Source organism: Pipistrellus kuhlii, unplaced genomic scaffold (genome assembly GCF_014108245.1).
Source record: "Pipistrellus kuhlii isolate mPipKuh1 unplaced genomic scaffold, mPipKuh1.p scaffold_m20_p_15, whole genome shotgun sequence".
Lineage (NCBI taxonomy): Eukaryota > Metazoa > Chordata > Mammalia > Chiroptera > Vespertilionidae > Pipistrellus > Pipistrellus kuhlii.
This window is the reverse complement of record NW_023425460.1, coordinates 46,195,753-46,219,028: the sequence shown is the minus strand read 5'-3', so window position 1 is coordinate 46,219,028 and position 23,276 is coordinate 46,195,753. Positions and strand designations below refer to the sequence as shown.

At 58.7% G+C, this 23,276-nt stretch overlaps 1 protein-coding gene across 1 annotated transcript in view; it reads right to left on the bottom strand.

Annotated features, from left to right (window-relative positions):
• Positions 1–1,066: 1,066 nt before the first annotated feature.
• CUNH10orf90 (chromosome unknown C10orf90 homolog) overlaps positions 1,067–23,276 on the bottom strand; it is a 58,466-nt gene continuing 36,256 nt past the window's right edge. The window contains exons 3-7 of the mRNA XM_045582191.1: positions 8,333–8,526; positions 7,073–7,250; positions 3,073–3,136; positions 2,054–2,153; positions 1,067–1,849 (exon numbers count right to left, since the gene is read on the bottom strand). Of these exons, the coding sequence (XP_045438147.1) occupies positions 1,811–1,849; positions 2,054–2,153; positions 3,073–3,136; positions 7,073–7,250; positions 8,333–8,526 (575 nt within the window). The 3' untranslated portion in view covers positions 1,067–1,810. The remainder of the gene's footprint in view (positions 1,850–2,053; positions 2,154–3,072; positions 3,137–7,072; positions 7,251–8,332; positions 8,527–23,276) is intronic.

The following is a 23,276-nucleotide window of genomic DNA, read 5'->3' as shown; positions in this document are numbered from 1 at the left end:
GGGCGGGCGGCTGGCTCGGCTCAGGGACAGCCTGCTCCAAGCGGATCCTACTGAGCTAGACGTCCGGGGGCACTGCCAAGGCGGTGGGAGCGGGGAGAGCCGGACCTGCGCGGGGCAGGCGGCCCTGAGTCACTTCGCAGCTCATTTCCTCTGCCCCTAGCTGCTGCTCCTAGCTGCAGGCCGCGGGCTCGGCTAACCCCCTAAGTCACATTCCAATCGCATCTCACCCGGACACGCCGCCCCACAGCCACCCCCTCCGCCTGGGGCACCTGAGCCAGCCGGGGATCGTCCGGGCGGGAACATGGGGGTGTCTGCGAGGAGGCTCAGCGCCCGCCCGGCGAGCATCTGCTGACTCATGGAGCTCGGGTCCAGGAAGCGCCTTGGCAGAGATGCCGTGGAACCAGCCTGGCGTCCGTTTTTCCAGGATCCCGTTAGCGGCTGGCAGAGGGCCGGCAGCCAGGCAGCGGTGCCCGGCGTGCGGGCACGGAGGGGCCACGGCAGGAGCGAGTGCCTTTCGTCCCACGGGCTCCAGCGTGGCGGTCTGAGCTCGTGTGTGTCAGCGGCAACACACCTCCCACTGCCGCCCAGCACCACGGAGCCGGCCCCGCGCCAGGCCCACACCCACACCCACGCCCACGCCCACCCAGGGGTGGGAGGTCGGCTCCAGGCCAGGATTGGGTGGCTGAAGGTACAACAGTAAAGTCCACTTAGAAGTTCAGAATTCCCACGGTCTGGTTTTACGAAGAGAACCCGGCAAAGGGGACCGGTGCCGGAGAGGCAGGGGATGGCTGTGATGAAGGTGCAGGGCATCCATTCTGACTTCAGGAACCGACGGGGACTTCACTGCCCAGCGCTGGAGAGCGAGCAGCCGCGGCCACGGCCGGTGTAGCAGAGCCGCGCACCCTCCTCCGCAGCCTCGTCCCAGGAAAGACCGGCTCAGAACCACCTTGTTCGGCGCCGGGGGGATCGCACCCGCACGCGCTGGCGAGGGCGGGTGGAGGGGGGCCTGGCGGCGTTCCTCGCTGAGCTGCTCCACTCAGAACGCGAAAGACTCGCAGAGAAATGCTTGAATTTTTGTAATAACTGCCTTTATTTTATTTCCGTCTTTGATAAAAACTAGTTGGTTCTTAACTCCCCAAATGGTAAACGACCAACGTAAACGCTGGGAGAACGTGTGGCAGCCTGGGCGCCCGCCGCGTCCGCCAGCGGCTGTCCGGGGCGGGGGTGGGCGGTGGGGCGGCTGCGGAGGACGGGGCTTGGGCAGCAGCCATGGAGCTGGCTCTGGCTGGCGAGGTGCGGGGCGGGTGGGGGAGCCGCTCGCCCCAGCTCCCTGGCGGTGCCCGGGAGCTTACCCAGAGCCTGCCTCCAGCACCAGGCGCTGCGTCCAGAGGCCCCTAAGCTCCACGCGGTGCCCGAGCGCGGCCGGCACAGCGGGCACAGTCAGGAGCTGGTGTGTAAAAAGCATTGGGTTTGGAAATTCGATGTAAAAAATATAACCCCTGGGACCTGAGCCCCTGGGCGTGCTGGGGGTGGAGAATGGAGGTGGGAAGGGGGCTCAGAGCCAAAGAGAAAACTCGGGAATACGAGGAGAAGGGGTCTGCGGGTGAGGGGTTGGTCGCCCTGGTCTGCGGAGCCCCTTCCTCAGGCAGCATTGGTCCGGCCTGCGCGGGGCCAGCACTTTGGGGAGCAAGGTTTTCCTTTATGAAAAAAAAATCATCTGAAGTAAAAACTGTGGTGAAGGCGGGCTGTTTAATGGTGTGTCCAGCGTCGGGAGCCTCCGGGCCCAGCAGGGGCTGCCGGCAGCCTGCGGTCAGACGGCGTTCCGCTGCAGGAGCTGGTCCAGTAATTGCTGGGGAAGCAGGAGACAGACACGTCAGGTGCAGAGCACGCCTGGGCCCACACATCACACCTGCAGGCGGGCAGAGCACGCCTGGGCCCACACATCACACCTGCGGGCGGGCAGAGCACGCCGGGGCCCACACATCACACCTGCTTGTGGCCAAAGACGCCTGGGCCCACTCACAGTCACACCTGCGGGCGGCCGGGCTGTTACCTTTTTGAAGACTTCGGCGCGGAGCCTGTTGCTCTGTAAGATCACCCTTTTCTTTTGTTCTTCTTTTTTCTTTCTGACTTCCGGCAGGTTGTTGTAGATTCTGAAACAGACGCAGGAAGCACTGTGAATGGCAGCTAGACAGCGTGTGTCTGTCAGCAGCGCCCCAGTCCAGAGGGGAATCGGCCGAGGGCGCCCTGACTGTCTCCGGAGAGCTGCGAGGCTCAGCACACAGAGCCGGAGGCGGGGGGGGGGGGGGGGGGGGGGAGACATGGACGGACGGGGTGGGTGGGGTTAGGCGGAGTGCTGCTCCTTCTTTAGTGGCCGCTCTCCTTGTCCCTCCACTCCCTTTTCCTTGTAAAACCGGGGGTTCCCAGTGTAATAAAGCACGGCGCTGGGGTGTATGCTCTGTCCACAGATGCTGGCCTGACCACGATTATTTTCGCTGGAAAGCTCCCTGGTGGCAGTGCTGGGTTTGGGGACCGAGAGGGAAGGACTTGACGGGATTCCCCCCACATTGAAAGGGAGTACTTGTGCCAGGAGGTCTACGCCTCAGCTTCGCACGTCTAACCAGCCAGCCTTGAAACTCGCTGGCCCTAAAGGCCCCGCCAGGACCCGCGGCGGGCAGGCCGTTAACGGACGGTCCCCTTCGCCTCCGCTGGAGCCTTTATTTACAAAGAGGTTCCCTCCCCCAGTCCACTGGGCTCGTGTCACGGAGACCATGTGATCGGGCCGAGGCCGGGCGCTGTGCTGGGGAGCCCGCGATCGCTGAGAGACCAGCCACCGGTGGGTGGGAATCCAGGAACCCCCACTTTCCTAGGGATCTCTCACGAAAGCACGAAGACCCCCAGGCACAGCCCCGCGGCCGCACTTCCCTGGACCAGCTTTCCACATCACGGCCACGACCTCAGCGCTCACACGGGGACTGGCAGCCAGCCCCTCGGACAGCGCCGGGCCCACGAAGCTGCCCTCCCCCCCCCCCCCGCTTCCTTCTCCTCCCCCCCCCCCACGCCATCAGGTACCTCTTGGAGCGCATGTGCATCTCCTTCTCCGAAATGCACCGTTCTTTGGGCTTGAACAGGTTATCTGGAGAAGAGGAGAGGGGCTCAGGTCAGGGGCTCGGGCACACGTTTCCGGAGAAACAGCACGAGGCTCCACACTCGCTGTTCCTGCTCTTCCCCAGCACTGCGGGCACAGCCCGTGCTCACACCACAGAGCTCCCGCCGGCTCCCCACTGGTCCTGGCTGTAGCGAACTCCGGGCACGAGGCCCAGGGTTGGCATCGAACACGCTTTATGGACAGTGACCTCCCCTTTCTACTGATGTCAGAGAGGAAGGGAGAGGGGGAGAGAGAGAGGCACCAATGACAAGAGAGAATCATGGCCTGGCTGTCTCCTGCACGCCCCATGCTGGGGATCAAGCTCGAAACCCAACAGGCAAAGGCACATGCATCTGTCCTGACTGGGATTCGAACCCTTGGCCTCCTGGTTTTAGGGGGCGATGGTCAATCTCGGAGCCCTGTGGCCGGGCTGTGCTTCATTTTTGGAAGCTGTCGTGGTCTGCCGAGGGCAGTGCCCGGCGTCACGCGGCTCAGGGCCCCGGGGAACGGCCATCCCCCCATGAAGCAGCTGCAGGGACACCGTGTGCCAGAGGGAGCTCGGCGACGGCTCTGGTGTGCCGGGGCAGCCGCAGTGCCGGCGCCGGTGCTGACAGGAGCCCCCGGGCAGGCGTGAGGAGCGGCACCGGGACACGCCAACCACGTCTATGAAACATGTTTGGAGAGAAATCGTCCCAATGTCATGCCTGGGGCCGCTCTGCTCTGTCTCTCAGACGCACGAGGGGTGCCCCAGCCCGTCCCCCAGCTACCTCAGGGCTCCTGGTCATTCCAGACTTGGTTTACACAGTGAAACCAACACCATCACCCGCCCAGAGGTCCCAGGCTCTCCGGCAGCACTGCCGGCACGGATGGAAGAAGGGCTGATGAGAGCAAACGGCAGAGAGAAGGCCGGTCTCTCTAGTGAAGGGCGGGAGGCCAAGGGAAATCACCTACAAGCAGAGATTCCCAGAACAACGTCTCCCAAGCGAGCTCTTAACAATGAGATGAAAACATCCCCAGGTTAACATAATTAGGAAGAATGGAGTTAAACAGACGTAAGCAGGCCTCACTGTTGCAGGACTTGCCAGTGCCTTTAACATGCACTAGGGTCCAGCGGTCGGCAAACTCATTCGCCCACAAAGCCAAATATCAACAGCACAATGATTGAAATTTCTTCTGAGAGCCACATTTTTTAAACTTAGACTTCTTCTAATGCCACTTCTTCAAAATAGACTCTCCCAGGCCGTGGTATTTTGTGGAAGAGCCACACTCCAGGGGCCAAAAGATGCCTGTGGCTCCCGAGCCGCAGTTTGCCCACCACGGCACTGGGCATTATAAACGTCCGGAAGGATACGGCTGCGAGAATCCCAGGGGATGCTCCTCCTCTGAAGTGCGTTTTGATTGTCCCAGGCTTGAGGACATTGAGGAGGAAAGGGACAACTGCAGAATAATAGCGCCAATGAGTTCTCAAAGTCACGTGTGACTATAAAATAGGGTTTAGTCTCTCTGTGCCGGAAGAAAACCCTGTGTGCTTTGTCCACACTTTCTAAAAAATATGTATGTCTGTCTGTCCCACTTAAAGGGACCTTAACGCTAACAGTGGCTCCCATCACCATGGAGTAGCCACGTCTCACCTGCATCTGAACAACCCCGAGGGTAGGAGGCTTTTTGCCCCAACTCCAGGGTGCCCCTGTGTTCTGGAAAGAGCCACGGAACACGGCGATTTGTGGAGGCCGGATACACATTCGCTCTCGCTGCAGGTGGGTTTACTGACGCGCATCAGAGAGATCACCCGGGAAGTCAGACCGAGGCCGTGGGGAGGAGGAATCCTGAGGAAGTCACCTCGCACCGTTCTGCTCCTCTGTGCTCCCCTGTGTGACCTTCACCAGAGACACCTGTCCGGCAGGTCTCCTGGGAGTCCACGGCAGGAATCGGTCTGTGTCCCCCCAGTTTTGAGTTTTTGTTCCTGAAAACACACAGCTCAGGCCATCCCCGGGGCCCGGAGGCCGCTCACAGCGCCGTGCTGAGCGTGCAAACATCTTTGACTCCGGGAAACGGCCTCCCGCTGGATGAGGCTCCTGCTTCCTCGTTTAGCCAGAGGGCTGATGAAGTAACAATTTGCTGTTATCTGATAAGCACATTAAAAAATTCCTTGGTGAGTAATACTGGGAACACTGCCCCCAAATATTTATTCAGATGTTTTATGGAAAAGCATTCATGAGCTCAGACCGGGCAGGGGTGGGGGTGAGGGGGCGGCCGTGCTCCCGGCCGCGCAATGGGCAGCTCCTGGCTGTTACTGTGGCGCCGGGCTGGCCACCCCAGACCTGCTGGGTGGCTTCTCCAGCGAGACGCTCCGGGAGCGCAGATCTGTCCTAGGACCCGCCGCAGCCATTCGTGTCCCCGAGGGCGGCTCTGCGGGGGCAGGGGTTTTGCAGCACCTTCCGGAGAATTCCGTCCCTCCACTGGGCCGTGGCTCGAAAGGCTCCTGACCTGGCTCACCCGGACATGCGGCTAATGTCATTCAGGTGAATGGGTCAGCTTTGCCGGGTGCCGCAGGATTTCCCAGAGGGACTCGGTGCGGTGCGCGCCCACAGGCACTTCCCACGGCGTCACCGTGGGGGCCACGCCGAGGTGGCCGGGTTCCCAGCTCAGAAAGGGCCGTCTGCGCTCATTGGTTTTGGGGGGTCCGGCCACTGCTGCTTGGACGTCAGTAAGGATGTGGGCTGCAGGCAGGACCTGGTCACGCCGTCCCGTCTCTCTATGATGTCTACCGTGGGTACACGCCCCCTCATCTCTGCACGAGAACCCATCTACCCTCACACACGTGTGCAGGCACACACATGTCACTGCCGTAAGCCTTGAAGACCGCTCAGCATTCATCAGCCAACAGGAGGCTGCACCGGTCCCGGCCCCGTCGCCTCTGACCCTGCACATCGGGTGCCGCTGTCCCCCAGCCCGTCCGCAGCGCCTCCCCAGTCTGTTCGGGGTCAAGGCTGCTGACCGAGAGCCACTCGGACTCGTTGTAACACGTCTGACACTGAAGCCGCCGCTCCCGTGAGCGTGTGACGGATGAACCCATTCCACCTGCGGGGGAACGTCTGCCTCTGCCCAGCATCCCGCCCGCAGGCAGGCCGCAGGCAGACGCGGCTGCAGATCTGTTTATCGGGCCGAGCACCACCGGCGAGCAAACCGACAGGAGAGCGCGGACAGAGGGGCAGGCAGGGGCCGGACTCCACGCCCGAGCCGGCCGAGAGGGAGCCGGTGGCTGGGGCGGTCCCAGAACTCGGGGAATGAAAAGGCGCTTCAGGAACTTCAAACTAGTGACAGGCGTGACCCCAGCATCACCACGGTCTGAGGATCTGGGAGGATCTGGGAGGATCTGGGAGGATCTCCCCGTGAAGGAGTGTGAGCCTGGGTCTGTTTCAGGCAAAATACCACAGGATGGCGCAGCGCCCGGGACTGTCTCCCCCAAAACCGTGGTTCCAGCCCCGGGCGCGTGACTCCGCTTGAGGGAGAGCCTGTGCGATGCCCTCAGGCTAAGGCGAGGTCACGCTGGGTCAGGGTGGGCCCTGAGCCAAGGACTCATGTCCTTAGAAGAGGAAATTCATACACAACCACAACGACACACACACAGACACACACACAGACACACACAGACACACACACACACACACAGACACACAGACACACACACACAAGGCCCCGTGCTTCCTTCCCGGCGCCATGGGAACTGTGAGCCAAGGAAGCTGCGCATTCAGTGCCCGCGGAGAATCTCCAAACTGGGCCGGCTCCCGGGCCGGCTCGGTGACGCCCGGGCCCTCGGTGAGAACACGGTCCCATGGACATGGGGGCCGCATGGGATCAGCACCGGGGGTGCAGGTCCAAGCCCGAGGACCCCCCAGGCCCCCGCCCCCACACGGAGCTCACCGCTAAGCGGGTGGGGGACGGTGAACTGCCTCCGGCTGGTGCGGACGGGCAGGGGGCCCGGCCTGGGCCCCGGGCTCTCCTGGCGCTGGGCCCGCCTCTGCTGCGCCATCAGCTCCAGCCTCCGCAGCCGCTCCTGCGAGCGCGAGATGAACTGCGGCCGCCGGGCCTCCAGCGCCTCCTGCGGGGGAGAGTTCATTTTTAAATGTGTTTTTACTGGTTTCAGAGAGGAGGGGAGAGGGAGGGAGGGAGGGACATCAGTGACGAGAGAATCATGGATCGGCTGCCTCCTTGCATGCCTCCACTTGGGATGGGGTCCACGACCAGGAACCAAGCCGTGACCTCATGGTTCCTAGGCTGCCCTCAACCACTGGGCCACGCCGGGCAAAGGGATTTATCCTTAAGAGGAGGGACACGGGGGACACAGCCATCTGACTGGCCAAGGACCGGAGCAAGAGAACAGTGCAGGGACCAAAGTGTCAGTGCGTGATCTGGTCCCACTGCAGCCCCCTGGCTCCCGGGAAGGCGGCCCGGCCCCCGGAGGGCACCGACCGGCCCTCCGGCCCCCGAGACCCACACGGTGGACCAGAGCCAGCATCACGGTGGTGAGAGCAAAGGTAACCGTCTACCACAGCGGTCGGCAAACTGCGGCTCTCCAGCCACATGCGGCTCTTTGGCCCCTCGAGCTTTTAGCAAAGGCCAGCTTGGAGGACCCTGATGAAGTTCATAACAATGTACCTACCTACATAGTTTAAGTTTAAAAAGTTTGGCTCTCCAAAGAAATCTCAGTCGTTGCACTGTTGCTATTTAGCTCTGGTGACTAATGCGTTTGCCGACCTCTGGCCTGCCATTCTATCGTTCCTTCCAGCACCACCCTGTCCACTCGTTCGCTGCCCACAGGCCCAGACCCGGTGCCCTGATCCCAGCTTCCAGGGACGTGACGGGAGGCGTGGGAGTGTCCTGAGCCCCCGGCTCCTGGGTCAGGGTCCGGGTGGGGGTGGGGGTGGGGGGACTGGGAGCCTGAGGAAGCTCAGACCCAGGTCATCCGTCGCTGTCACACACGGGCCTTTTCAGGAGAAGCAGTGACATGCCTGACAGATGCCATGGTCTCTGTGACTCACACTGTGACACGGGGGCCCAGAGGCACACAGCCTCCAGGAAGGCGAGACAGGGCTCCAGCCTCGGAGGCCGAAGGCAGGTCATGCGACCCCAGGAGCAGTCTCCCCGCGGCGGGAGCCGGGCATGGCATGCCCAGGGCCTCACCTGCAGGGTCAAGGTGTTGCTGGCCGGTGCTTGCCGGCACTCGGAGCAGTCCTCCCGCTGGTCGGGGGTCTCTGGCTCCTCCGAGGGCGCGGGCCGGGGTGGCGGCGGGGGCGCGGGCCCCGGGGCGGCAGCGGTGGCCTCCCGCGTCTCGCACTCCTTTATCTGCACCACCAGGTCGCAGCAGGTGTAGTCTCCTGGAGGGAAGGGGAGCCCAGTGAGCGGCGCGCTGCTCTCTCCTGGCCCCTGGCCACAGGGACCGCGGAGAGCATCTTGGAAAGGGAAAGGCCAACAGGTCAGGAACGGGCCTGGGTAAGCCACCGACATCATCAGGACCCTGGCCGAGCTGGTCCAGAGAGGAATGCCCGTGGGCGGTCAGCCCCCACGACCCGCTAACCATGCTGCCGCGGACACCTGCCCTCGGCTGCCGACGGTCCAACAGCCCTGCCCGGCCGGAGAGACCCCTTCCTGCTCCGAGCTCAGGCGCCTTGGTTCCTGTGCGTCCATCACCGTGCGGTGTGTGGGGACAGAGCGTGACTTCATCTTTTTATTTATTTACTTATTTATTTTTTATTTTTTTTATATTTTACTGATTTTTTACAGAGAGGAAGAGAGAGAGGGATAGTTAGAAATATTGATGAGATAGAAACATCGACCAGCTGCCTCTTGCACACCCCCTACTGGGGATGTGCCCGCAACCAAGGTACATGCCCTTGACCGGAATCGAACCTGGGACCTTTCAGTCTGCAGGCCAACGCTCTATCCACTGAGCCAAACCGGTTTTGGCTGTGACTTCATCTTATGGCTGCTACGTTCGTGCTGTAAGACGGGCCGGCATTAATGACTCATCCCGCCCCTTGATTGCCATGGCGACCACTGGCTGCATGGGCCTGGGAGGCCGTCTCAGCGCTGGGTTCGGGCTCGTCCCGGGGCCGCGGGGACTCGCTGAATGTGACCGCGGTGACGGTGCAGCTGGAGCCGCACCGGCCGCCGGAAGTGCCTCATCGGCCTCCACTAGAGGCCACTGGCCTGCAGCCAGACCCTGGCTGGGTGCCCGGGCTTGTGTGAAGGAAATGGCAGCATCAGAGAGCCCATTGGAGTGCTTAGTAAATGCGATCCAGACTGGGCCTCCGCGTGAGATGCAGAGTTAGGGGGTTAAAACGTGTGGGAGCTCTGATCCCAGAATCCCCTCCCCCATATGCCCTCAGGACTCTGGCTGGGGGGTCCCCAGCGTGGGGGCTCTGTGGGGCCCGGGCAGGGAGCAGACAGGCCTGACCCAGGACACCTCCACTTCCGGCCTCTCGGGTTGGCCCTGGTCCGCCCTCCACCCCCAGGCAGACCCTCATTTCCTGAGCAAGGTCAGGAAACCCCATTCCGGGGAGGTGTAAGTCCCTCCTAGGGGCCCGGTCAGAGAAGGAAGTGGATTGCCAGCCGTGGGATCCGGGGAAAGGCTCGGCTCTGCCCTTGGCCCTGCGGGGCCGCGGGAGGCCCACCCGCCTGGCGGCCACCCCTCTCCTGGTTTTCCTCACATTTCTTACACACCCCAGTCATGTCAGCCCACCCCGCTGGGCCCCGGGCCCCGTGTGCAGCCTGTGCTAAGGACACCGCTGCCTTTGAAGATCGGGTTTGAACATCAGACTCGGAGACACACACACACACACACACACACACACACACATCCCGGCCTCTGAGGAGAAGCACGCGGCGCCTGGAAACAGCAACGGAGGAGAAATCGCGGGGCCCAGGGCGCCCGCCTCCCGCCTGCCGCCTGCCGACCGCAGTGACCACAGGGTGATCGCTGGCTGGTCTCTGCCATCCTCGCCCTGGGCCTCGAGGCTCCCATTGCTCACGTCCGCCCCGTCCCCCCTCCCCAGGTGACCGTCCCGTCTGATGACATGAACAGGTGCCCAGACAGACGCTCCCCCGCCCGCCCCCGTCCGCGTGGGCTTCCTGAGTTACCTCTCCCGTCGGCGGGAGTCACTCACAGGAAACAAACATGCTGGTTTACGGGCCGCCCCCAGAGCGCCCTCGGCTCCAGGAGGATGGAAAAGCGTTTAACTGCCTCTCACGCGCGCAGGCGGCGTCTGTGGCCGGTGAGAGCGCTCCCCCCCCCCCCACCCCGCCCGCCTGCGGGGAGGTCTCCGTGACTGTGCGCTGCTCACTGACTCCCTGAAAAGCCTCCCTCCGCCCGCCCGGCGGGCTCAGCAGCTGAGCGCCGGCCTCGGGGCCGGGCGGTCACTGCTCCGTCCCCAGCTAAGGGCATGTGCCCGGGTTTCAGGCTCCATCCCCAGTAGGGGGCGTGCAGGAGGCAGCCAATCCATGTTTCTCCCTCTCTCTCTCTCTCTGTCCTCCGCCCCTCTCTGAAATCAATATAAATATACTTAAAACAAACAAGAAAATCATCATTTTTCGAGCCATGGGAAGGGGGCAAAGGTCACTGAAGTGACGGCTGTTCTGGAGACACCGTGTCCCCCTCCACCTGCCCGGCCCGAGAGGCCGGACTGTCCTTCTGAGAGCCGGGGAGGAGGTGCCTTCCTCCCGGCATTAAAAGGTCCGTTCCTGCAGCTGAGAGCTGTCTGACACCCACGGCCACGGGCAGCGGGTCTCAGAGGATGGGGGGCAGGCACTGTTCTTCCCTACGCCCCCCTGCCCTTGGGGACGGACCGTCCCACTGAGGCATGATTCCACAATGGTAGGGAAAGGGCACTTGACTAGCTTCCGTCCTGCTTTTACCCCCGGTGCCGGACACGTCCCTAAGCTTCTCGCAGGAGGTGTCACACCCTCCAGTTCCGTCTGGTTCCTCCCGCCCTTGTTCCTCACCAATCCCTTCCAAAGGGATCTTTTGGGCCAAACGGGAAGCACGTGCCCTTCAGAAAGCGGGGTTCCGGCCCAGGCAGTCTTCGGGGCGCTGGCGGACGTGAGGCCAACGCTGGTGGGAACAGCCCTTGTTCCCATCGCGCCCGGGAGCCTGCGGGAGCGGGGCAGGGGTGGGCACCGGGCACTGAGCGTCTAGAACCGCTCAGGTTCCTGTGGGTTTTAAGGGGTCAGGGTGCCGGGGGAGGAGGACCTGATAGAGGGCTCGGTTTTCACGGAGTTCAAAGGCGTCTCCCAGAAGCGGAGGCGTGACTCACCATCTCCGCGTCTGTCCATCCACCAGACGCGGCGCAAACACGCGGGCGGGTGGGGAGCATCCACGGGATTCCTGCCAGACCTCTGCTCTGCGCTGACGGTCTCCACGGTGGGCACGTGTGCACCCACACTCAGAACCTCTCAGAAAAGCTCGTCACGGGGTCCAGCTCTGGGGCACAGGGAGGGGAACGCAGCGGGAATCAGCAAGACGGGGGTGGGGAGGGGGGTTCCCCAGGAGCCGGCAGAGCCCACCCTGCCCAGATCAGGAGGGCTTCGGGGTGAGCCGCTCCCACCCCGTGGGGACACAGCGATGACATGTGTGTGCGGCGGCCAGGCCTCCTGAGGCCACCGCCTGCGGTTATTTATACGGGAGGGAGGGGTGCTTTCCCCCTTTAAGATGCCTTTCTCCCATCAACACAAGTGAGAATTCTCGTGGCTCCATGCGCGGCCTTTCGTTTTCCAGCTTGCCTAAAAATAAAACGTGCTGAAGAAAAACACACGCACTGTTTCTATTTGCAACTTAAAAACACAAACCAAAATAAATAAATAAATAAAGTCAGATACATAAATCAGTGCTGTATCTACATATGAGCAACATAAAAATAAATAAGTAAACAAACAAACAAATAAATAAACTGTAATTATTAAAAAAAAAACACAAAAAAAACCCACACAAACCAACAGGGGGCAGAGATTGGCCGCCCGGGAGGGCCAGCTCCCTCCTGAGTCACAGTGGACAGGCCACCTGTTCTTGCCCCGGCCTCGAGCTCCGTCTGTGGGCGAGGCAGTTTCGGGGACGCCCTGTGGTCCCTGGAAAAGCAGACTGCGCCCCCTCCCTCCCAGCCCCTGTTTGATGGCCAGGATGCTGGCCGTAGGGCAGGTCCTGTTCTGAGATCCCACACAGGAGCGAGGTCCAGGAAAGTTGGCGGTAAAGACAGTAACGGGAAAGGGGACGTGGAAAGCCCTGAAGACTCCCGTTACTCGTGTGCATATTACGGCAGGAACGCGGACGACACCCCCGGGCAGCCTGACATCACCGCAAACACCCCCACGTGTGGAGCGCGCCTGGGAAGGCACACGGGAATTTCCTTAATTACTGTCAGCCGAAGCCAGTGGCGTCGGCAGAGCCACGTCCTGGAAACACGCTTTGCCCGGAGGCAGGCGTGTTGTCAGCCTGACCTTCAGCCCGGTGCCAGGGGGTGGGTTTTGTGAAAATCCAGCCAAGCACCAGGAACGAACACGACCCGGCGCACCCTAGCATGCACATAATCTCCTTTGTCTTGGCTTTTAGTAAAACTCCCTGTTTTTTGCCAAATAAAATGAACACACTGTATGGACTCCGAGTTACTGTTCCTGTCCCTGTCCCTGTCCCTGTCAGAGGACAGGGGTCCCACCTGGCCTCAGCTTTTTTCTTCTGTCTCTGTGTCTGTCTCTTTCCTTTTCTCAATCCCCAGCCATCCCTGCTCAGGAACGGATCGCTCTCTAGCCATGCTGGATGCAGAAAAGAGAGAAATATTTACATCCACGTCCTTTCAAAGGTCCACGCTCGCAGGAAAGGCGGCGATAAAATGTCCCCACCAGTCACAGCCTGAGGCACACAGGCCACGCTCACCCTGTCCCAGCGGGAGCCCCCGCTCAGCCTGTCTCCCCGAGTGTGGCGTGTTCTCCTGCGGGTGTGGGACAGGAGGGGGACACCCTGGCCCCGGGCCACCCCCCTCGCCCTCATGACAGCGAAGCCAGGCTGTTCCAGAGGGGCTGGTGCTCCAGCCTCAGTGGCCTCGAGGAGACCAGGAGACGGAGCCCGTTCCCCACTGCCCGGCCACGGCTGCCTCCTCGGCCAGTTCTGCTGAGCGACTCGCTCTGTGCGGGGCTGGGGGGGGCTCCCGGCCTCCCTGGGCCGTCCCGGGGGGTGCTGCCAGCCCGCTGGCTGAGAAGGCCAGGGGCGGGAATGTGGGGCTGTGTGCCCGCTCCATGGACAGGCCTCAGGGTACCCTCACATGGACAGCGCTCGTTATAACCACGTCCCCGGGGATGCAGTTCCAGCCCCTTTTTGTCCCGAAGTGTTTATGAACTGAGGGGGAAACTCCAGCGATCCTGATAGCCTGTGCTCTCTGCGCTCCGTCTGAGCAGACGCCCAGATGGCCAGACACTCAGACAAAAGCCCACGGAGCCAGCCCTCGCGGCCGCGGCGGCCCCTGGATTGGAAATCCCCCGTCTCCCAGCCCTGACACGGCCCCGGCCCCGCCGGCAGGCAGGTTCAGGAAGGAAGCCGAGGTCCGCGTCAGAGGCCCCGCGGCCTGGACCGCAGACCTAGTGACCCCGCGAGGCATCCGGAGAGCGAGAGGGGCCACTCCTGGTAATGGGAGGAAGGCGGAGAGGGTGGGAGGGGGGAGGGGGAAAGTGATTTGAGATGACACAATTGCCCCGGGTCCTTGAGGGTAGATTGGGCATGAGCAGTGAGGAGGAGGCAGGACCAGTCAAAAGGTCTGGGCCTAAAGGTGGGGGTTGTTCATAGAGATCTGTATTCCTATAATTAATTTGTGTCCTGCCTTGTGGACCTACTTCCAACCTCACCCAATGATTGTTTAGGGGTGGGACCCACTTTGTACCTCACCCAATGGTTGTTGAGGGGCAGGTCCCACTCCCAACCTCATCCAATGGTGGTTGAGGGGCGGGATCCATTCCCCACCTCACCCAATGGTGGTTGAGGGGCATGACCCACTACCTACATCACCCAACCGTTGTTGAGGGGTAGGACTTACTTTGAACCTCACCCAATGGTTGTTGAGGTGTGGGTCCTACTTCCAACATCAACCAATGGTTGTTGAGGGGCGGGACCCACTCCCAACCTCACCCAATGGTAGCTGAGGGAGGCAACCCACTGCCAATCTCACCCAATGGTTGTTGAGGGGCAGTCTGTCTTCCAGTGCTCAGACTGTGGGATGGAAATCCAGTTCTGCTTCTCAGTATGTGTATAACCAATGAATTAAAAGAAGAGACTCAGACAGATATCTGTACACCCATGTTCATAGCAGCATAGTTCACACTAGCTGAGAAGTGGAAGCAACCCCCGTGTCCTCTGACAGATGAGTGGATACCCAAAACATCTGTGCCTGCAGCAGGATATGGTTCAGCCTTAACCAGGAAGGCAATGCTGGAGGGGCTACAGCATGGATGAACTCGGAGGACATTATGGGAAGTGAGAGAAGCCAACCACAAAGTGGCAAATACTGTTCGATTGCATGTAGAGGAGGTCCCTAGAGTATTCCAGTTCAGAGAGACAGGGTTAGATTGAGGGGACATTTTAAAAATAAAATAATCAAAATCTATAAAAGTATTACAGCAGCCAGTCTCTCACAGCCCAACTCCTGCCAGAATGAGTTGCGTCTAATGCCGATGCACTTAGCAGCATGTAATATACACTGAGCAGCCAGATTATTATGATCGCTGAATGTGTAGTAATCTGGCCACTCAGTATATATATATATTATAGGATATACACTGAGTGGCAAGATTATTATGCATTCAGACATCATAGTAATCTGACCACTCGGTGTATATTCTCTACCTTTCAAATCCACCAACAGTAACAGAGCAGCTTTTATGAGTCAGGTAATACTCAAGAGGCATGACATTTTCTAGACCAAAACAACAAAATGTATTAGGGAAATTCTTGTAGAAACACTAACTTGATAGATGATTGGCATTTTCAACCAGTAGAGATATATTTCCTCCTCAATCTTCAATGGACGTCGGGTAAACCACTTAAAAAAGACAGATCCCGACCTTCCACCCTCTGAGGAAATCCATCCAGAAGGATGACAGATATAAATGAAGGAATAAAGAGGAATGGAAGTCAGAGAAGGCCATCTTGAGCCTGTCGGTGAAAACAAAGGAAAAAGGATTAAGAAGATAAGAATAACATCTGAATATCAAAAATTACCCTCGATGGCCATGATGACTAAATGCAACGTGGTATCCTGGATGGGTTCCTGGAACAGAAAAAGACATTAGTGGGAAAACTGGTGAAATCTGAATAAAGATTGCAGTTCACTTAACTGTATGGTATTAACCATTGATTCTTAGTCCAGATCAGTGATCCTCTACTGTGGGGGATTTTGCTCTCCAGGTGACATTTGGCATAAGAGCTATTTTGAGGGGAAGGCAATTGCAAAGAAGCAGATACAAGGAAAGCTCTCTGCCCTCCCCTAACAGCAAGACACAAGTTTACAAAGGTATCCCTTCTCTCTCCTCTGCAAGGAAGGACAGAAGATAATCATCAGAGACCCCTATAGACCCTATCAGCCTGGAGACATCACCAGAGGAATCAACGTAAAGTTTACCAGCTTTTATCTACCATTTCTTTCCTCTTACATATTTATCTTCTCACCCTGCCAAACTTGGATGCCTAAACCTGCTTTCTCTACAAAATCAGTCTTTGCTGAAAATGCGGATATATAAGCCAGAGTTCTAAGCCACCACTTTGAGTTACTCTTTTTCCCCAGGTTGCTCCCACGTACAGATGAACACTACATGTTAATAAACATATTTGTCTTTCTCCTGTTAAGTAGGCCTTTTCCTACAGAAGCTCCAGGAAGAACTTAGGTGGAAGGGACTTTATTTTCTATCCCCTACATCCTCAGGAATGAAGCTCTAAACTAGGGAGGCACAGACTCAGATTCCAGCATAAGATTCAGCACAGACATTTTGAAAACACATCCCTAATGCATCTGATGCTTTCCACTGCTTAACACATTGCAGACAGATCATCAGAATTCTCGCTTCATATTACACAGTGTTTTACAAACTACCATCCCTTAAAAATATATTAGCTTGTAAGAATATGTAATAAATAACTTCAAAATGCAACAGGTATTTAATTTTAAAGCGTGCCTTTAACATTTATGTAAACTGTGTTTTTTTGTACTCATTCAATAGAAACTTATCTGGCTGCTGGGTAAAGCTAGCAATAAAACTACTGGTCAGCAATGTGTTAAGAACATATTTCCATGGTCTCTGATATCAGCCACTGAACCACGTGAGATCACTAGTATGCCACAAATGAGAGCTGTGGTCCTTCACCCACAGTAATGCCTTCATGCGGCTAAGACCTAACATGGGAAATGCATGACCCCGTGGTAGCAACGTGAAAAAGGTTTCTGCGTTTAACCATAACCTCCTTGCACAATGTAATATTAGATGACTTTACGGCTGGTCCTACCACCTTCATTCATCTCTTATTCTCCCACATTAGTCAGAAACACCGAAAAGAAATTTACACATTTTAGAAAGATCTGAGCTTCTGCTTTAAGATCATTTTGAAAAAGCAAACAAAGAGATGAAAAACATCAAGCCAAAGGCATTCAACACATCACCTGTTTCTCACACTTTTTTTTTTTTTTTTTTTTTTTTTTTTTGGTCTTTTCTCTAGGGTCATCTATATCTGAAAGGTGTATCTTTTCCTTATGGAATTCACCATGCCATTATCACTTCCTCTTTCCCCGATCACGTCTACACTCATTTCCTGCAGACAGCTCAGGGGAGGACAATGGTGGTTACCGCAGGCTGAGTTCCCACCTTGCACCACCGTGTCCGGGGCTCCGGGGAAATGACCTCTCCGAGAACACTGGCTTGGCAATGGGCAGAGTCAGAACTGAAACTGAGCTGGGTCCCACTCCCACACCCAGGTGCTTCTGCTGGTTCCCCCGATGGTCACTGCGCAGATTCGTGGGGCGCTCTGGAGGTTCCAATGTACAAACCCGGCCGTTATCCCCTCAGCCCGCGACAGGCCTCGAGTCCCGTTCTCTCACCTCATGTGGCACTCCTGAGCGAGTAGCCGGTTAGAGTGACTGTTCCCTAAGCAACTATGGCCACGCGACCCACATGCCATCGAGAGGGTGACTCGGAAAGAAGGGCCAAGCCCTTCCTCCACAGCAACAGCGGGTGGCTGACAAGAGCATCCTCGGGAGACCACAGGCTCTGGGCAGTGAGGGGACAGCACGTTCAAGGTCCTGGGGGAGGGACCCCATCTCATCCACCTTCACCAAGAGCTAAACAGATAAAAACACCTTCAGAACATTTCTGTAACACTCTCCATGGGGGGGGTTGGCCTTAAATGTGACCATCAGAAGGACAATAAAGCCGTTCCGTGACAATACTCGGTTATTCTGGCGAGTTCTTAGGGGAAAGTGGCATTCTGAGACTCCTCCCTCAGATTTACAACCACGTGGGGGCGCTGCAGCTTCTCTACTTCTCTCCACCTACCTCAGACGGGATGTTAGTTACATGGCGCCCCAGTCTCTCTGAGCAGAGGTTTCAAGTGTGGCCCCGGGGAGAGGTAGTTTGAGAGAGATCAGGCAGCAGGCCTCTGGGTGACCCTGACATCAGCAAGGCTTTGTTGGATCACCAGGCTGAACTACCCTGACCTGGCACTAGGTCCCGAGCATGTGCGCCACACCCCTGGCTCCCGGCTGGGCATGCCGATGTCAGGGCCCAGGAATCAAACTTGGATTCTGACCTCAGCGACCGTGCTGTCTACACAGTGCTGGTGACACAGCAAACACGTCACATAAAGGCCATGGGATTCTGGGAGTCAGTACTTGGGAGGTGAGGCTGGGAGGGTGCACTGAGCGGCAGTGGGGTGGGCGGTGAGGACTGCTGGGCAGGGTGGTCCCGGCCACGGTGGCCAGGAGGTCAGGGCACAGCGTGACTGTGGTCTCAGCCAGGAGCGGTTTTGTCCTGTCCCCTGACCCAGTGCGTATCTGGAGACATTTACGTTTCTCACATCTGGGGAGGGGGTGGGAGTGGGGGACTAGGGATAGTGACATGTCCCACAGTGCTCCACAGAAGACCATCTGGCCTACATGTAGCCGCTACCCGGGCCTTGAGGGAGAAGGCCACAGAGAGGGGTGGCACCACGGAGCCAGCTATGGCCAAGGTCAAGGTGAGCTGCAGACATAACCGAAAATGGTCCCCTTCACCAGCAGCCACAGAGACACCGGCTCCAGCCCAACAAGGCATGGAGTTCCCCCCGCCCCCTCCCCTGCCAACCACTGATTTCTTCCCCTAGCCCAGTGGTCGGCAAACTCATCAGTCCACAGAGCCAAATACCAACAGGACAACGGTTGAGATTTCTTTGGAGAGCCAAGTTTTTTAAACAACTTCTTCTAACGCCACTTCTTCAAAATAGACTCGCCCAGGCCGTGGTATTTTGTGGAAGAGCCACACTCAAGGGGCCAAAAAGCCGCACGTGGCTTGTGAGCCTCAGTTTGCCGACCACGGTTCTGGCTCAGCGATTCTCCCCAGGGAGGGTGGGGGCGCTCTCTCCTCCACGGGAAGACAGAAGACACGCTTGGCCGAGCCCAGGCAGACGGTCCTTGCTGCTTCCTGGGGGGCCTGGTGTACATCGCGCGTCAGGAACCTAACAAAGGCCACTACGCTCTGACCACAACACTCCAGGGAATTTTTTTTCCCCCCAAAAGAAAATCAGCAGAGTGGAGAAGTCTCCCTCGCCAAGTTCCTCATCACCATCGTTCTCCGAAGTCAGGAGCGCGTAGCCACGCGAAGGACCAGCGGTGAGGAAATGGCGAGGCTCTGATCGGCCATCAGGCACATCGTTTGAAGTCCATAAACATGCTCTCCGCAGAGTCATGCTAATGTCAGGAAATACAGATGACACGGCGCCCAGTGCCGAGCCCCAGGGGACATTACTGTGCAGCTGGAGCTCCAGGATCTCACAGAAAGCAGCAGACGCGCAGAGCAAGGGAAGGGGAGCCGGTCCACTGAAACGTGAACCACGGTGACTTCAGGGCACCGCGCTTGGTTATTCTGCCCGCTGCTGCTCTTGGTGCCCATAAAGTATTAGTGTCTGAAGGTCTCAGCTGCCTCTGCCTGGACCTGCTTCTTCCCCTCCCCTTCCCTGTCCTCCCCTGCCCTGCCCTCCCCTTCCCTCCCCCCCTTCCCTTCCTCCCCTGCCCTCCCCTCCCCTTCCTCCCTTCTCTTCCTCCCTCCCCTCCCCTCCCCTCCCTTGCCCTCCCCTCCCCTCCCCTTCCCTCCCCTCCCCTTCCCTTCCCCCCCTCCCCTCCCCTTCCCTCCCCTCCCCTCCCCTTCCCTCCCCTCCCCTTCCCTTCCCTCCCCTCCCCTCCCCTTCCCTCCCTCCCTCCTCTTCCCTCCCCTTCCCTCCCCTGCCCTCCCCTCCCCTCCCCTTCTCCTCCCCTCCCTTCCCTTCCCCCCCTTTCCTTCCCTTCCCTCCCCTCCCCTCCCCTCCCCTCCCCTTCCCTCCCCCCCTTCCCTCCCCTCCCCTTCCCTTCCCTCCCCTTCCCTCCCCTTCCCTTCCCTCCCCTCCCCTCCTCCCTGTCCTCCCCTCCCCTACCCTCCCTTCACTTCCCTTCTCCTCTCCTCCCCTCCCCTCCCCTTCCCTCCCCTCCCCTCCCCTCCCCTGCCCTCCCCTGCCCTCCCCTCCTTTCCCTTCCCTCCTTTCCCTTCCCCTCCTTTCCCTTCCCCTCCTTTCCCTTCCCCTCCCTCCCCTGCCCTCCCCTCCCCTCCCCTTCCCTCCCCTGCCCTCCCTCCCCTCCCCTCCCCTTCCCTCCCCTCCCCTTCCCTCCCCTCCCCTCCCCTCCCCTCCCTCCCCTGCCCTCCCCCTCCCCTCCCCTTCCCTCCCTCCCCTCCCCTCCCCTCCCCTCCCCTCCCCTCCCCTCCCCTTCTCCTCCCCTCCCCTTCCCTTTCCTTCCCTCCCCTCCCCTCCCCTCCCCTCCCCTTCCCTTCCCCTCCCTTCCCCTCCCCTCCCCTCCCCTGTCCTCCCCTCCCCTCCCTCCCCTTCCCCCCCTTTCCTTTCCTTCCCTTCCCTTCCCTCCCTTCCCCTCCCCTCCCCTCCCCTCCCTTCCCCTCCCCTCCCCTCTCCTGTCCTCCCCTCCCCTCCCCTCCCCTTCCCTCCCCTCCCCTCCCCTTCCCTGTCCTCCCCTTCCCTCCCCTCCCCTCCCCTCCCCTGCCCTCCCCTCCCCTTCCCTGTCCTCCCCTTCCCTCCCCTCCCCTTCCCTTCCCTCCCCTCCCCTCCCCTCCCCTCCCCTTCCCTCCCCTCCTTTCCCTTCCCCCCCCTTTCCTTCCCTTCCCTTCCCTTCCCTTCCCTCCCCTCCCCTCCCCTGCCCTCCCCTCCCCTCCCCTCAGTTCCCTTCCCCCCCTTCCCCTCCCCTCCCCTCCCCTCCCTTCCCCTCCCCTCCCCTCCCTTCCCCTCCCCTCCCTTCCCCTCCCCTCCCCTCCCCTCTCCTCCCCTCCCTTCCCCTCCCCTCCCCTCTCCTCCCCTCCTCTCCTCTCCCCTCCCCTCCCCTCCCTTCCCTTCCCTTCCCTTCCCTTCCCTTCCCTTCCCTCCCCTCCCTCCCCTCCCCTCCCCTTCCCTCCCCTCCCCTCCCCTCTCTTCCCCTCCCCTCCCTTCCCCTCCCCTTTCCTTTCCGTTCCTCTCCCTTCCCTTTCCACCCCTCCCCTCCTCTCCCCTTCCCTCCCCTCCCCTCCCCTCCCCTCCCCTCTCTTCCCCTCCCCTCCCCCTCCCCTCCCTCCCTCCCCTCCCCTCCCCTCCCCTCTCCTTCTCTTTCCGTTCCTCTCCCTTCCCTTTCCACCCACAGGGCCATTCCCAAGACCACTGCCCAACAAAAGTCCATAGCTACCCAGCTCCAAGGTGAATCCCCAGAGAACCCCACAGGCAGCATTGCACAGGGTGGAGTTCATCTTGGGGGGCAGATAATTCAGAATCAGCACATTACAACCTATGGGACCAAAATGGACCCCCCAACACCTGTTTTTATAAATGAAGTTTTATTGGAACACAGCCATCCATGCTCATTCATTCATTGTAACAGTGGCTGCTTTTATTCTACAACAGAAAAGTAGTTTCTACAGAGACCATCTGGCCCTCCCAAAGCCATACTTAACCATTACTATTTGGTCTTTAAAAAAAAAAAAAAAAGCTTGTTGCGGGATTGGTGTGGCTCGGTGCTTGGGCGCTGACCTGTGAATCCGGAGGTCAGAGTTCAATTCCTGGTCAGGGCACATGTTCGGGTTGCAGGCTCAATCCCCAGTGTGGGGCATGCAGGAGGCACCTGATTGGGGATTCTCTCTCATCACTCATGTTGCTCTCTCTCCCTCTCCCTTCCTCTCTGACATCAATGAAAACATACTTTAAGAAAGAACGTTGCTGGCTCCCGCTCTGGGTCATTCAGACAAATCTCACCGGTAAGGTAAGGGCTCCTCCTGTGTTTTCAGCCCCTCGGGACCAGAGGAGCTGAGTCTAAGGCACACTGCCCGGAGGGCTCCACACAGACCCACGCGGGCTGTGACCGCGCCTCCCCGCGGGTGGTACAGTGCTCCGTGAACTAAGCCCACCAGCCCCTGTGGGCGGGCGGAGTCTGTCACACGGGGAGACAGCCCTCTGCGGGGCCCGGCAGGGAACCCCCTGCAGCCACACCAAACAAGTCAGTCCGAGACTGGTGGCCACACAAAAATAGGCACCACCAGAGTCAGCGGAGAGAAATGGCCCGAGGTAAGGCACGCAAGGGGAATGGATGCCACACAATGATAGTAACCAGTCATTAGCGAACGTTGTAGTTCGTTATTAATAATTATGTATATCAGAACATTGTAAAACAAGTTACAAAAAAATTTAAAAATGTTTCTTATGTACTGTTACATTGGCTGGGCTGCAAAATATTCATTGTGGGCCGCATGTGGCCCGTGGGCTGTGAGTTTGACATGCTCGGTGTAGGTTATGCTAGGACAGGGCAGATGGGGCAGTTACAGCATGTGGGCTGTGCCTACAAATTCCAGGCACAGATTCCACAGCGTGGCCACCTGGGAAGAAATATGTCCCATTGCACATCAGACTCTGAGGGACAGAGCCCAGAAGGACAGGGACACTGAGTGAATGTGTGTGTGTGTGTGTGTGTGTGTACATGCATTTGTATATACAGGGTGGGGCAAAAGTAGTTTACACTGTATGTGAAACAGAGTTTATTCTTGTATTATTATTTAGTAACTAGAGGCCTGCTGTGTGATATTCATGCAAGATTAGGCCTTCCTTCCCCTGGCTTTGCTCCAGCCACCCAGGAGCCTGCAAGTCCTCGCTCCCAGCCAAAGCTCCTGTAGCTCCCTCCGCCGCCACCCTCCTCCTCATAGCAGGGGTCCCACCCCTCCCAGCTGCTCCACACCTGCTTATGCAAATTAACCCTCCATCTTTGTCAGGTTAATTTGCATAGCCACCCCTGAGTGGCTGTGGGTGTAGCAGATGAATGGTCAATTTACATGTTTCTCTATTATTAGGTAAGATCACTGTGTTAATCTTCAGGGGAACAACTGTAACCCACTGTTGGCCCGCCCTGTAGTTGAGGGGTTGGCCCCACACAGTGAATCCAAGGTTCTGCAGCTTTGACCTTCTGGGTTAAGGGACCCAGAGTCACGCAGAATCTCTTTCCCTCACACATTCCGCTTCAGGGAAATAAAGCGGAAACGTCCTCAAGCCAGAGGCACCCTTTGAGAACCCCAAATGCACGCCCGTCCCTCCCCTGCCCTCCGCCCGCATGGCACAGGCATCCCGACGGTCGGATCCATCCGGGAGTGTGTCCCGGGCCTGAAAGATCTCCGAGCGCCGGCTAGACATAAACTTGTCAAATTAATTGCAGCCTTTCCTGTCTGCGCGCATTACAGCTTTAACATATTTCACAGCCACTCTGGTTAATTAACACGGCGTTAATGGCGGAAATCGCACCGTGAAACCATCACGCACAGCTGCCGTTCCCGTGTCAGTGCCGTTACCTTTAAATATCTTTCCCAAGAG